General features: G+C 45.9%; 1 protein-coding gene across 1 annotated transcript; it reads left to right on the top strand.

The window, feature by feature from the left end:
* The first annotated feature begins 5,542 nt into the window (after nucleotides 1–5,542).
* LOC146069387 (vomeronasal type-2 receptor 26-like) lies at nucleotides 5,543–13,581 on the top strand. Its single transcript, XM_083179310.1, has 3 exons — nucleotides 5,543–5,551; nucleotides 6,414–6,534; nucleotides 12,665–13,581. Exons 1-3 carry the CDS (start codon nucleotides 5,543–5,545, stop codon nucleotides 13,579–13,581), a joined length of 1,047 nt encoding a protein of 348 aa, XP_083035436.1.
* The last annotated feature ends 1,654 nt before the right edge of the window (nucleotides 13,582–15,235 follow it).

Here is a 15,235-nt window from a genome sequence, read left to right as displayed (position 1 = left end):
CCAGTTATAGACTGTACTATTAATTACAATGATGTGATTTTTTTTAGTTAGGAAAAGATGATTCTGAGAAGGCTAAGGAGACAGTGGAATAACTGTCAGGAAGGGACAAAGGACCTTATTCTGGTTGACCTGCAAGGCTGTAGATTTTGCAGCTTTGCGAGTCCACCAAACACTGCACCCACCCCTCCCCCCATTCCCAGCTTGCATGCAGGGAGGAAATAATTCAATGGTCAACGACCATGTGGTGGTGTCTTAGATCCGCAGGCGCCCTGTGCAGAAAGCAGGCGAACAGCAGACATCGCTGCCCACTTCCCGCACCATCTCAAAATTACCATGGGACCACCCAGCATTTTCATGGGAATGCCCATGAAACGCTGGGCGTGGCCGCTCGCCGCCACCCCCCGGGTGCAGTGCTGTGATTGAGTGGCAGGCGAATAATCATTTCGCGGTGGCCACTTGCAGCAAGCGGATGCGAATGTGCATAACGGTTTATGTGTATACGCAGTCGCACACCAGAATAAGGTCCAAAGAGTGAAAATGAAATAAGAGGAAAATGGTGCAGTTAGCAGCATTAAGGATGGATTAAGGCCCATACACACTTGCCGACTTTAAGCTGAAGATCAGAGACTTTCAGCCCGACTGACCGCCTACTCCCCCCTGCTCCCTCCCCCTGTTCCCCGGCGCTGGAGCATACTTACCACTGCGATGCTCTCTCCACCGCTCACTCCGCCGCTTCCTCCCCCTGCTCCACGGCCCTGGCACATAGTCACACCACTGCACTGCATAGTCACACCATTGCGCCACTCTGCTTCACACAGTGTGTTCCCTACCCACAGCCTGTCGGACGCCCTGCCCCCCGCCGCCGCGCTACACACGGAGCATCCACTGCCACCAATGATTTATTTATTAGGCAGTAATATATACATAGCTGGCACATACCAGCTATGTATATATTACTGCCACCAATGATTTATTTATTAGGCAGTAATATATACATAGCTGGCACATGCCAGCAATGTATATATTACTGCCACCACTGCCACCAATTAATTTGTTTTTATACAGTAATATATACATAGCTGGCACATACCAGCAATGTATATATTACTGCCACCACTGCCACTAATGAGTTACAGTAGTTATTAGCCAGTAATATATACATAGCTGGCACATGCCAGCAGTGTATATATTACTGGCACCACTGCCACCAATGACTTATCCAGTAATATATACATTGCTGGCATATGCCAGCAATGTATATATTACTGGCACCACTGCCCACCAGTGATGATTTATTAGCCAGTAATATAATGTATGCGTTGCTGGCACAGGCCAGCAACATATATATTACTGGCATTACTGCCCACCATGGGTTAAATTGAGCCGGAACGGGGCATAACTGCGTTCCTTCAGTTCATTTTGGAGGCGGAACGTCCGCTCACCTTGCCCAGCTGTCTGTCCCTGCCTGCATCGTTAAAGGAGACAGCCAGCAGAGCAGAGCAGGTCCAACCATCTGCTGTGCGGCTATTTCAAATGAAAGGCCGGCTTGAAACTCGCGAGCCACTGTTGCCTGATTGGCTGCGAGTCGCGGACAGATGGACCTGCTCTGAGACAGTCGGATTTCCCCACTGTTCTGCCCGGAGGTCTACTTTAGTGATGCAGGCAGGGACAGACAGCAGGGCACGGTTGGCGTAAGGAGACAGAACCGCACAGTGCAGTTCACATAGCATGTTACCCCTGGCACCATACATGAAAATTCTAGCAATGAGCATGTAGGTAAGCGGCACTTATGTGGCATTATATATAATGGGCATTATGGTGTGTAGTATATGTGTAATGGGCATTACGGTGTGCATAGTCCCCTGTCCCACCAAGCCATGCCTCAAATTTTTTGCAGGACAGCAATGTATATGTTACCGCCGCCACTGCCCCTTCCCCCCCCCCCACACACACCCCAAATTTATATTTTGTTATGGCGTAACATATACATTGCTGTCGCAAGTTAATCGATTTCTCCGTACATGCACAGCTGCAAATTAAATGTTTGCAGTGCACGTGCACATGGGTGGGATTTTGCCTGATTGCTGGGCTCCGAATATACGCAGCCCAGCAATCAGTTCTGAATCAGGCACCAAGAACAGAAATGCACTGAATAAAATGGGCCCTGCTCCCACCCTTGGAATTCAAACCCCGCCTATTATGTAAATAGCCTTTTATATGAAAGATTTTCAGCAAAGTATTTCGCCTCCTGAAAATCTCTTGCTCTTTGGGGAAAATAGCTCAGTGTGTATGCACTACTTTGGGGAAAGATATATCTATCAAAGATTTTGGCAAAGTCTTTTGAAATGAAAATATTCTAGTGTGTATGGGCCTTTAATGACTTTAGAAGAGGGAAAACAGAAGTAGTTCTCCTATAAAAGGAGTAGATTAAAGTAATGTACTGTTGGCGACAAATTATGAGGGCGTTGATGAGAATTTTATTTCCGTTCTTCCTGATGATGGATATAGAAGTGGAAATGGCTGGATTGTGAAAAGTATTGAATATTGGGAGACAAAAAATGTATAGGTGAAGGTGACACCACATTTTGGGAACAATGAAGAGGGATACTGTACATTATCTTTAGGGAGGAAGCAGTTGGAAAAAAGGTTATATTTTAGACAAACTACTGTAATCTTCATAACTTTTGCTTTTATATTTACCTTTCTATTTGTTGCCACATGTTAACATCATAATCAATATGATCATTAGAGACAGGATTATATGCAACATAAAAAGCTTGAAATATGCATGCAAATATGCATGAAAAATAAATAAAATATGCATAAAAAGTGTATTATTTAATATGCTACATTAAATAATAAAAAAAAGAAATTTTTAGCTTATTTATTTAAAAATCAGGATACAATTAGTTGCAAATAAACCTCAAAAATAGGCCCACAGCATCTGCAGATGTCTAGTGCTGTACACAGGATTTTTTTTCTTCCTGGCTGCTACAGCATACTGCAGCGTCCAAAGCTCATCTAGCATCAACTACACGGACCCTCATCTCCAGCGCCGATGGATCAAATATGAGCATAGTGTGTGAGGGCGGCGCATTGGAAGGCTTCCTCCCTGCGCTGCATATTCACTGTGACACGGCATTTCCTCTGCACTGCATGATGTCACAACCCTTCCGCCCACCTCCTCTGCTGCAGAAGTCTGTCTCTTGGTGTAAAGTCCCAGGCCAGGGGCAGGAAAAGGTTCAGGAGCTCCGTAATGGCATCCGCCCCGACTGACTTTTATCAACATGGATTGGCAGCCTAGAGCAGTATCAGTGTACATCCAAGGTTCCCCACACTGTGGACATATTGCCCCAGCATGCACACTCTACCACTACCTGGCCAGCAGCAGCAGGGCAAAGCAGTGCTATAACTTGCGGGTGGGAAGAGGACGGGGCCTAAAATATGCACCATCACTAGATTTTAGGTAAAATATGCAATAACCAGTGAGAATAGGCAAAATATGCAAATGCATATGCAAATGTGCAAATGCATATAATCCTGTCTCTAATGATCATCATGTATTTAGAAAATGCCACAGATTTTGACTACCTATACAGAACCAATGAAATATGACATATGGGTAAACATTTATTCAGTACTAGCTGGAGTACCTGGCGTTGCCGGGATTTTAAAAATGTTTGTTTTCAAAAATCAATTAAAATATTAAACACACAGTATAAATAACATTAGCTGTTTCTGTAACGTGCGTGGGTGCGTGCAATCCGTGGTGGTGGGCAGAGCCCTCAGCCGGGACTGCTGTTTAGAATGGCCATGACAAAGCCCTACTCTAACTCTATTAGCCGTCCCGGGCAGGTGACCATAGGTTGAGAGGTGCTAGGCTTCTTCTGTAGTCGCCGCGCTCGAAGGAGCGAGTTAAGCCTGCACCAACCCCGATGCAACCATGTTTTATGATGGTACAAACCTACGGTGACCGTCAGGGACTAGGCCAAGAGGATGATCTAACTTACAGGGCCTATCTGGACCGAACACCCAGGCTCCGCTAGCCAGAGAGCTGGACTAGGATAATAATAATAATAACTGAGGATAATGGGCAGCTTGCCCGCAGAAATGTAAGATAAAGAACCAGGCTCCACTGGAACACTTACGTGACCGGACCATATACTCCGGTGGCACTGCATGGTAACGTGCACGCCAGGAGCGGCTTGGCAGGACTAGAAGGTGATCCGCTGACCAAGACGGAACTGGACCAGGACCGGACCAAGACGGGATCGTAACCAGACCAAGACTGGACACTGTCACTGGACCAGGACTGGATGCAGACAGCAGCAAGATGACGGCTGGACACTGACTGGACAACCCAGCAGCAAGACACTGCAGGACCGGGACCACAGCATGCTGCAGACACACTGTAGGGAAACAATATCACCGGCGGGGCTGAGCAGGGCCAGCTCCCTTAAAAGGGATACACTGGCCAATCAGCCCCCAACGCCGGACCAGGCCCCCAGTAATTAAACATTTGAATCAGGTGGCCGAGCACGCGCCGCCCGGCGTCCCCTTGTTGCTATGTGGCCTGCACCCTAACAGTGTCCCCCGGCCGGGCGGAAGTGACGCGCCTTGGCCGAGGGGACCTGTCACTCAACCTGTTCCCGCCGGGTGGAAGTAGCCGGTCCACCCTTCTAAGGGCGCCGGGACGCTGCTGCTGCTTTCTTTAGGCTATAAGCATGAACATCCCTATCAGGAACCCACACCCTTTCTTCTGGCCTAACCCCTTCCAGTGGACCAAAAACTGAAGGGAACCACGGAAAAATTTGGAGTCCAGAATTTTTTCGACAAGAAACTCCTGTTTCCCCTGAACATCCACGGAAGGGATTCCTCTGATGACCTTCAGAGGAAACTTGTGGGAGAAGAAGACTGGTTTTAAGAGAGATGCATGAAAGGTGTTTGCAATACTGAGGGACTTGGGAAGCAACAGAAGGAATGCAACCGGATTAACCCTCTTAATGATTTTGTATGGCCGGATGAACCTAGGCCCAAACCTTGCCGACGGTTGATGCAATTTGATATTGCGGGTTGATAACCAGACCCAATTGCTAACCTTGAACGTACAAGGACGTTTAGACTTATCCGCAAACACCTTCTCTTTGAAGGCTGTCTCCATCAGGGCGTCATGAATCTTCCTCCATGTGGCCTTAAAACAAAAGGCCCTAGACGGAATTACTGTAGCCTGGAGATTGTAACCATAAACTGTGAAACAGGGTGAAACTTTGGAGGCTGAATGCACCGCATTGTTGTATGCAAATTCTGCCATGGAAAGACAATCCACCCGATCGTTCTGTAACTAAGAGATGAAGCATTGCAGATACTGTTTCAAAGACTGATTCAGCCACTCAGTTTGCCCATTAGACTGGCATGCTGGTGTACTCTGCGCCGCAGACCAACCACTGGTGTGCTCTGCAGTCCCTGGCATGATGTCTCTGTGTCACAATTCCTGTTCTGTGTATGCTCTCCAGTGAGGCTCCCTGAGTTCAGCACTAGTCACATGGTCCAGGTAACTCAAGGCATACTTCCTGGTTCTGTGTGCTGCTGCTGTTGCTGCAAGCTGCAGACAATCAAGCCTCCCAGGCTGACAACCATCATCGGCACCCCGGCTGTTGACTCTCCTCCAGCTCCCAGGCTGACAACCGTCATCGGCTCCCAGGTTGTCGACACTGCTCCGGCTCCCAGCCCGTCAACACTCGTCTACGGTTCCCAGGCCGTCGACAAGTATCTCTCCGGCTCCCAGGCCGTCAACACTTCTACCGACTCCCAGGTCATCTTCTCAAATCAAAATGTTGTGGGAGGGCCTAAAGCAAGGACTTCATGGAAGGAAACCCACCAACATAACACAGTTGTTTTGTACAGAGTAATGTGGTAACATTCCTCCCAATTGGGTGCCAGATAACTCTTCTACAGCCATTCTACTAAATGCCCGACAGTCGGGATCCTGACTGAGAGGGACTATTTTTCCTCATGGGGGTCCACGACCCCCATAGAGGGAGAATAGAACCCAAGGGGTCCAATGCACTTGTCCCACTGTCGGCCTACTGAAAGTCAAGATTCTGATGTCGGAGAAATGGACATTGGAATCCCAATGGTTGGCAATGCATACAGTACCTCACCCCTCCAGGACAATGTCCAAGACTAATTTCTTTTGTCTCATTTGTTTGATTTGGTAATTGTTTAGAACTGAGGTAGTTGTGGCCAGATTTCAACAGAAATATAGAAAATTCTGAAGTCTAATGGATTATTTGAAAGAGCATAATGATATTTGTATAGTAGTTCATCATGATTGATCATCATAGAAATATTTTGAATAAGTAGAGGAATCTTAAATCTTTTGGTTTTAGGAGATTCTGATTTTTGTATTCTAGATTCCTGTATCTATTTGTTCTCAAGACTGTCCCTTGGGATTTAGGAGAGTTTCCAACAGAGGGTTCCACTGCTGCTTTGAATGTGTGCAATGCTTAGAGGGAGAAATATCCAATGACACAGGTGAGAAATATCTATCTCTATATATATATCGGTTCTCACATGCACCTTTGATAAAGGGACCTAGAGGTCTCGAAACATCAGGAACAAATTGCCTGCTGTGTCTTATTTCCGAGTGCCGCCGCCCCCACGTCCATCTACATATCTGACAACCTGTCAGCCCGGAGGGCACCGGATTGATTGCTGACTCCCTAGGTGGGAGAAACATCGCTGCCATCGGTGTGGAGTGCCGTCCCAGGACAGTATATATATATATATATATATATATATATATATATATATATATATATATATATATATATATATATATATATATATATATAGAAAGCACTTACCCCCTCGCAGAAAGGATTGGAGCTGGCACACAGTAGTAGGTGAAGAAAAAAAGGGTTTATTGCAATTACATCATTGCACAAAGAGACAGCTGCCGACCTGACAGCCGTTTCAACTGCATGTGAGCAGTTTTCATCAGTTTTCCTCTGATGAAAACTGCTCACATGCAGTTGAAACGGCTGTCAGGTCGGCAGCTGTCTCTTTGTGCAATGATGTAATTGCAATAAACCCTTTTTTTCTTCACCTACTACTGTGTGCCGGCTCCAATCCTTTCTGCGAGGGGGTGAGTGCTTTCTATTAACCACATTATGTGCCTGGCACCGGAACAGTTTTATCTTTAACCAGAGTGCCAACCTGAGAACCCAACTGTCTATATATATATATATATATATATATATATATATATATATATATATATATATATATATATATATAGCATAGACAAGAAAAGGTGGCACTCCAAGGGTTTTCAAATCAAATTAGTATATTCAAAGATGACACCAACGTTTCAGAGCGTGATATGCTCCTTTGTCAAGGCAGGTAAAACAGTGAATAACGAAATGTGTACAGTGTCTTACCTTAAATAAGGTGAATTACCGCCCCTTCTTCTCCTCAGTCAGCGCGGGTTTCCCGTATCCGTCCCTGTCCGTCATGGCCGGAAGTGAGGTATTAGCTTCCTGCTGGAGGGTTGGAACGCATGTGGTGTTTGGTATGGAACGCACACGGCAGGAACAGGAAGTGGCTTATGAGTAATGAAAGTCGCTAGCCACACTATTCTATTCTCAACTCCTCGCCGACGTGGATAGTGGGGGTATGAAAAGGTCGTAGGACGCGTACCGCCGCCCCTCGTGGGCTCGCTGCGCTCGCCACGCTTCAGGTTCACGTTGATCGTGGGGTGGCGTTAACAATTGTGGGGGCCATTTCACACTTCAGGGTGCCTATTTGGCCTCTGTGGGCCATTTAACATTGTTTCCTATGGAAAAATCGGGTCAATTGAGGCATTGAACAGGAAAATCTGGTAAATTGAGACATTTAACATTGTTCCCTATGGGAAATCGCGGGCATCGCGACGGTCGCATCGCACCCGATTTTTTAGTGCATTCAATGCCCGCGATGGCCGCGATGGGCGCCATGCTAGGTAAAGAGTACCTATATATATATATATATGTCTGTGGGCCAATCGTTGGATAAATCAGCCGAGAGAGCACACTCCAGAAGTTCAACAGAGATAAGTGGTTTAATACATCACCATTACAGCATACAATAAGTCGACGTTTCGGACTGGACACAGTCCTTTATCAAGACAGGCATCAATGCGACACAACAGCTCAGCAACAGTGCAGGAGGCAGTGTGGTGTGCTGAGCCTGGGGCACCCCTAATAAAGGTCACTAATCAAACTCATACATGACAGCTGTATAACACTTAATTATGCACAACAACAGGAGCCTACAAGGCTCAACTACAATACCTGTGTCTGCCGATACTTCCCCTTAACTCCAGCATATTGCAGCAGAACAGAAAGTTTGTTCAGCACGGAACTACAGGACCCGGAAGTGACATCGGTGCGTTCCACCGGTCTGTCACTTCCCCTTAACTCCAGCATACTACAACTGTGTAGGGTGGGTGCTCAGTCCGGAACTGCGGGGCCCGGAAGTGGCGTCGGTGCGTTCCACCGATCTGTCACTTCTGCGTAGTGTGTTCCACGCGGCCGTCAACTATATCTGACAGTGCAGGGCCATCAGGTGACGTTGGTGCGTTCCACCGATCCGTCACTTCAACAAAGTGCGTTCCATCAAGACAGGCATCTGTGTTATCGATATTGTAAAGTGTTGAGAATAAGGATGCAGAGGTCAAATTAGAGGGTATACTGGAGTGGGGGATTCCCGGCAGGCATAGATATGTACAATGTGTCACTTATATTTAAACACAAAAAAAGGGGTTAAGGCTCAAACTGTCAGCCCCTGTAACCAATATCGGGGCGCAATCAGGCCACCCCAAAACAGCCATAATAATACACGATAATCGATGCTTCCACAAATATATACAAAAAACTAGTAAAGAAATAAAAAAAAACATAAATCAATTATTTACATATGTACAATGGTATAGGACCTGTCCAAACATTTTTTTTAGAGGACAAGTATAAGGTTGGTCAGTGTCAATCCCTAAGGTGCACAAGGGTCTGGACAGGCCCCCTGGCTGACCAATTATTTCGGCCAGGGGTTCTGTGCTACAGTCCTTGGCACGTTATATAGACAGTTTCCTTCAACCAATGGTGCAGGGCACCCAGAGTTACCTAAGAGACACACCTGACTTCATACACAAGATCAAACAAATTGTTTTACCTCCGAGTGAGGTCTGGTTAGTAACTATGGACATACAGTCCCTATATATGGCTATACCGCATGCTGCCGGAATGGAGGCTACCAGACAGCAGGTACACGTGTGGTACCTTAAGTGAAGCACCCCACTGTTGTCTATTATCCTTATTGGGAGTGCGGACCTATCTGCTTTATATATATATATATATATATATATATATATATATTTGTCTAGTCTCCGAAACACTGCCATATGTTGGCAACGAGTTCAACTACATCTTTTTCTCTCTCGATCGGGGTTACTCTGAATCCATACAAAGTTTGTGGTTCTGAAGTGAACCAAAATGCAGGCCAGCTTCAGGAGGAGATTGGATCTGAACAGACTTCCAGTTCAGATCTTTCAGCTTGAAATCATTTTGGAAAAATTCAGTCAATGGGGCTGCCCAGGCACGCCGACAGGTCAGCCGGGCCCCTGTGAAATGGAGGTAGCATTGTTAGCAGGCAGGGGCATGGCCTCTGGGAGGGCCATGCCCCCTGCTTATGGCTCACTGCTCCCAGCTCACCTCCAACTCTCTACTCCTGGATACCCTCTGGCTCTCTGCTCCATGCTCTCAGCTGCAGTGGTGTAACAAGAACTTTGGAGGCCCCATAGTAAAATTGCAGGCCCCACCAAAGATTGTAAGGACACCTGTCTGCAGCACACCCCTGGAGTGGGAATTTCTAGTGCTTCCCAGGGGGCATACTTACAGCTGTCTATTATTTTTAATCGCAATCATGAAGCTAGACTGACTTTAAACTGAAAACCCCATTAGTTGATGCATATAGCTTATTATACCCTCAGGTACTAACTTTCCAGCCCCCTTCTAGCATGGCATTACACCTTCCTTCATGTGCTGACGCACCCCATCACTCATTGTCCCACACCCAGCACACAGTGATCCCCTCTGAGTGCTCAACAATGCGCTCCCTCCAAACACATACTTAACCCTCTCTGCACTTAATGCATTGACTGACCCTCTCTGAGTACCCTACTCCTTTCGAGAATACACTTAACCTCTAAGAACTCACCATCTTCGCTAATCATGCACTGACTCCCTCTCAGTACTCAGTGCTCCTCTACTAGCACAAACTACCCTTCTCAGTGCTCATCACCTCCTCTCCCAGCATGTACAGACCAGTCTCAACACTTTCCATGCATGCATTGGGGTGCTGGATGACGTCCCTACAGTCATCATCTCATGCATGCATTGGGGTGCTGGATGACGTCCCTACAGTCATGATCCAGATGGTCAGTATTACTTACATCAGACTCCTGACTGTTCAAATGCCGACAGTTGAGATCCCAACTGACAGGGCTATTCTCCATCTTGGGGGTCCACAATCTCCATAGATGGAGAAGAAAACCTGTGAGCAAGGGGCTTCTCTGCGCTTTCCCCCTGTCGGAGTAGAAGTGGTCGGGATTCAGATGTTGGTATATCGACTGTTGGATTCCCAACTAAAGGGCTGTCATACCACACCAATGCACTGACCCCCTCTTAGTACATATTGGCAGCTCCTAGTACACGTTGATTACACTAAACCCCCCCCCCCCCTTCCTGAGATCATGGTGTCCTTACTGTTCACACTACCAGCTATCATCTAAATAATGGGGCCCTATATGGACAAGATATGCAGGGACCAGAACCTCTCCTCATAATTTTCGAACTGGAGTATTATTTAGATAAAGAGGGGAGGGAGAGACACTTACCGCCATGCACAGCTCTAAGGCAGCCACCTCAAATATACACCCCAAGCTCTGCTACCAAAAGTCAATGTGACTGCATCTTCCTGCTCTTACTGGCATGCAATTTAATCTCCTGATTCCTGCAGCTGGAGATTTCAAGGCATAACCTCATGATCACAGTGCCGCATCCCACAGCCCCAAAGAAGGAATCCATAGACCCAGCAGTCCAATTCGGCAGTGTGACAAGGTGCAGGGGGAGACATCACTACTCATCAACTGCGAGAGGCAGAGCTCTGGCTGCCACTGCTGTTTCAAATGAAATAAATATACCTAAACAAAATGGGGGTTGTGGCACCATCCACTCCTGGCAGGGATGAAACTGTCAGGGCTGCATCCATGCCTGTATGCCATTGCGATTCCTCCATGGTATCAAATCTGGTCAGTCCGTGTTACCTCCCATCCACACTTCACCCACGCTGCCGCTGTGCCACACTTAAGAATTTTAAAAATCAAAACAAAAATAGAAATGGTGTGATGTATTTTAAGAAGGAGAACATGGTCCAGAGTGTTGAAAGCGGAGGTCAAGAAGAAAAAGCAGAAAGTAGTGGCCCTTAGATTTGGCTGCATGGAGGTGGAGTGGAGAAGACAGACTAGTATGGGTCAAGCAGGGAGTGTGAGGAAAGAAACACAGTAAGATGTTGTAGACAGTATGCTCAAGAAGTTTTGAGGCATAAGGAAGGATAGCGAAGGGTCAGTAGTTCGAGAGGGTATTTGGACTAAAGGTTTTTCGAGAGATGAGAGCATGTTTGAAGGCAGAAGGATACATTTTTGATGAGAGGGAGAAATTAAGGAGGTGGGTCAGATTGGAAAATGCATAATGAGATAGGTAGTGTTGGAGGCAGGAGGTTATAGGTACAAGTGTGTAGATGATGGTTATGACCTTCTCACCAGATACATTGGAAAAGGATTTCAGAGTTGACAAAAGGCATGGGGTAGGGTGGTAAGGGAAAGAAGGTGACTTGTTGCTGATTATCTGTCGTAAAGAGTCAATTTTGGATTTGCGATAAGAGGCAAAGGCAAGAGCAGAGAGTATGGTGGACAGAGAAGGTGGAGGTTGTTGTAAGAGGCACCGTGGAATAAAATACTGGGAGCATAACTCCATACCTGTATTAAGAGCTGTAGTGGTTCATATTTATTACCATGTTGTCTTATTGTTAGACTGTATCATTGGATTCCCTATGTATAACACTGCATACCTTGTGTTGTTTATTAATAATAATAATCATTAACACTTGGGTGTGTCTAACACCACCAATCAGACGTGTCTACCATCAGCTATTCGCACTCGCTACAATATAAAAAGTCTCTCAGCCACACCATAATCTTCTGCCTAGTTCAGTTTTAATCTTCAAATTACTCTGTGTAAAAGTACATGCAAATAAAGTCATAAACATATATGGATGATGCAGGTATGTAGTGATATGACAATGGTCTAGTACAATTAACAATGCAAAACACACATACTTGATTGATGGGTGCTTGTTTTAATGGAATACCAGTTGTTAAAAGCAAAAGTATATAAGGGTGGGCACAGCATTAGGGGGTGCCTGTGCACCCCTAACACTCTATGTGCGCTCGCCTATGACAACCAATATTTTTTTATTCTCTAATGTTCTTTGTAACATCAAAATTCATAATGATGTTTTTAAGGTATTAATAGTATTTAAAACTGTTCTTTAAATGTAATTTTTTTAGACAAAAGATCATGCCAGAAGTGCCCAGAGGACCAGTGGCCAAATGAGGAGTACCAGTGTGTGCTAAAACCTATTGAATTTCTCTCCTACATTGATGACCCCATAGCTCTAGCTGTCTGCATTATTTCTGTATTATGTTTTATAAAAACTTCTATTATCCTGTTCATCTTCATTGTATTCCGGGACACTCCAATCATCAAAGCTAATAACCAGCACCTGAGTTTCCTTCTTCTGGTCTCCATCATGCTGAGCTTCCTGTGTGTCCTGCTGTTTCTGGGACGTCCCGTATATATAACATGCCTGCTCCGGCAGACCACCTTCGGGATCATCTTCTCAGTAGCCATCTCTTGCATCCTGGCCAAGACTATAATGGTCTACTTGGCTTTCACAGCCACCAAACCTGGAACTTCTTGGAGAAAATTTATTGGAGTCAAAATTACCAACTGTGTGGTCATCATTTGTTCTTGTATCCAAGTAGTAATTAGTATCATTTGGCTATGTATAGCACCTCCATTTCCAGAAAGTAACAGTTACACGTATCTTGAGAAGATTATTATACAGTGTAATGAAGGCTCAATATTGGCATTTTCCATGATGCTGGGTTACATGGGGCTTCTCGCAGCTGTGAGTTTCATTGCAGCTTTCCTGGCCAGGAACTTGCCAGATAGCTTTAATGAGGCCAAATACATCACTTTCAGCATGCTGGTGTTCTGCAGTGTCTGGGTGGCTTTTATCCCGGCGTATATGAGTGTCACTGGGAAAGGCACAGTGCTGGTAGAGATATTTGCTATAATGTCTTCCAGTATTGGAATATTGGGCTGTATATTTTATCCCAAATGTTACATCATACTGGTGAAGCCAGACTTAAATTCAAAGAGTACTTTACTAGGAAAAAAATCATTGCAGACATTCAGTTAGGGCATGGGTCCTTGGGTCAACCAAATTAAGGTTGACATATATTGGATCGACCACTGAAGTTCGACAGGCCTTAGTTCGACACATGAAAAAGTTTGATATGGTCAAAAGGTCAACACATGCATTAGGTCGACATTGGGAAGGTCAACAGTTCAAAGGTTGACATGAGATTTTCATTTTTTTGTCCCAAATGTCAACAGTCGACATGGTCATCAAAAACGTGCACCACGTCCTCACACATGGCTCCCTCCACTCACCATGTTTCGGGCTCAGTGCCTCGCTACACTCAGCCCCCTATTATATTCTCCTTCCACACCTTAGTGGACGGTAGGGCATAAAGTACCCTATGTCATCTCAAAAAAAGGGAAAAACCTGTCAACTTTTTGACTATCAACCTTCCTTATCTCGAACTAAGCATGTCTTGACCTTTTGACCCTGTCAGGTCGACAGCCATACAAGTGGTTCCAGGAAATATGGGAATATTTCTACAGCGCTGGACAATATGTTTTAGATTTAATGGAAGTTTTCAAAAGAAAGTTCACTCTTCAAATCCGTCATGAAAAAATACAGACACTTTATTAATACAAAAACAATTAAAGAAAAGGGGACAAAAAGTCTCGCATAAAAAATACACAGAAAAAAATGTTTAAAAAGTACAATATTCCTTGTATGGGAGAATTTTTAAAGGTAGCTCACCAGATTCTTGGAGACATGACACACGGTGTATTCCAGACTACATGTCGGATCTTTGTGGTAAATGGACAAGATGTATTGGGAACTTCAGGGCTGGGGAGCTGCTCTGCCACTGCATTCAGCCCTTACAACTTCCCCATATGTCGACAGATGTCCACTGTGGTCTCAGGGTCAGCACTTTAGGTCAGGAAGCCGCAGTGCCACTGCAGTAATTCACTTTCCCTTTAAGGCTCCCCCGCTGATGTATCCCGTGCAGGATTTCTGGATGGGTACTTTCAGGGTAATAAGACCATACTGCCACTCTGGTCAAATCCCCTTACTATTTCCCCGACTGGGTCACCTATATCCGGATAGCACAAAACGGAGGACCGCACTGCCACTGCGGCTTCACCCACTGCGGCTTCACCTCCTTTAAGTGTTTCTCCGTGCAGGTTTTCCAATTAAGGGTGTCCGGCTCTGATGTCCAATAGCCGTAAATCACCCCTCCGTCTATTGCTGCCTGCGCTTGCAGCTTTTAGATGGGCACACAGCTTCGAGATGTAAACAGGAGTATTGTGTGATTACACCGGGCGGTTCAGTCTGTCCGTGTCTGGCTCTCTCCTTCTCCCCACGAACGGTATCCTCCAGCTGCTCACCAACGCGTTTCTACCAATTCTGGTCTTTGTCAAGGTCAAGGTCAACAGCCATGTTGACCTTTTATGTGTTGACTTAAGGCCTGTTGACCTTCAGTGGTTGCCCCAATGTATGTCGACCTTAGAATGTGTCGTCCTTATGACCGTATACCTCCAGTTAAATAGAGATGGAGTGCCTCTCAGCCAGCAACGGGCTCGCCAGAATGCCTCCACTGGTGATCGCCGGCGTAGTGTCGCTCAATCTGACTGGGATGCGCGAGCATTTCACACGTGCATCCCAGTTTTAGGGCGGCGGGGGACGCGAACCCTGCCCATCTCTGCTTCAGGGAGAT

This window comes from Crinia signifera, chromosome 1 (genome assembly GCF_055691185.1).
Source record: "Crinia signifera chromosome 1, ASM5569118v1, whole genome shotgun sequence".
Classification (NCBI taxonomy): domain Eukaryota; kingdom Metazoa; phylum Chordata; class Amphibia; order Anura; family Myobatrachidae; genus Crinia; species Crinia signifera.
The sequence above is the reverse complement of the archived record's forward strand: the minus strand, read 5'-3'. Positions and strand labels throughout refer to the sequence as shown.

Excerpts from the sequence above, each read along its gene's own strand:
- LOC146069387 (XM_083179310.1), top strand. Across the intron at positions 6,535-12,664 it reads AGAAATATCCAATGACACAG|ACAAAAGATCATGCCAGAAG; the intron begins GTGAGAAATATC and ends TAATTTTTTTAG.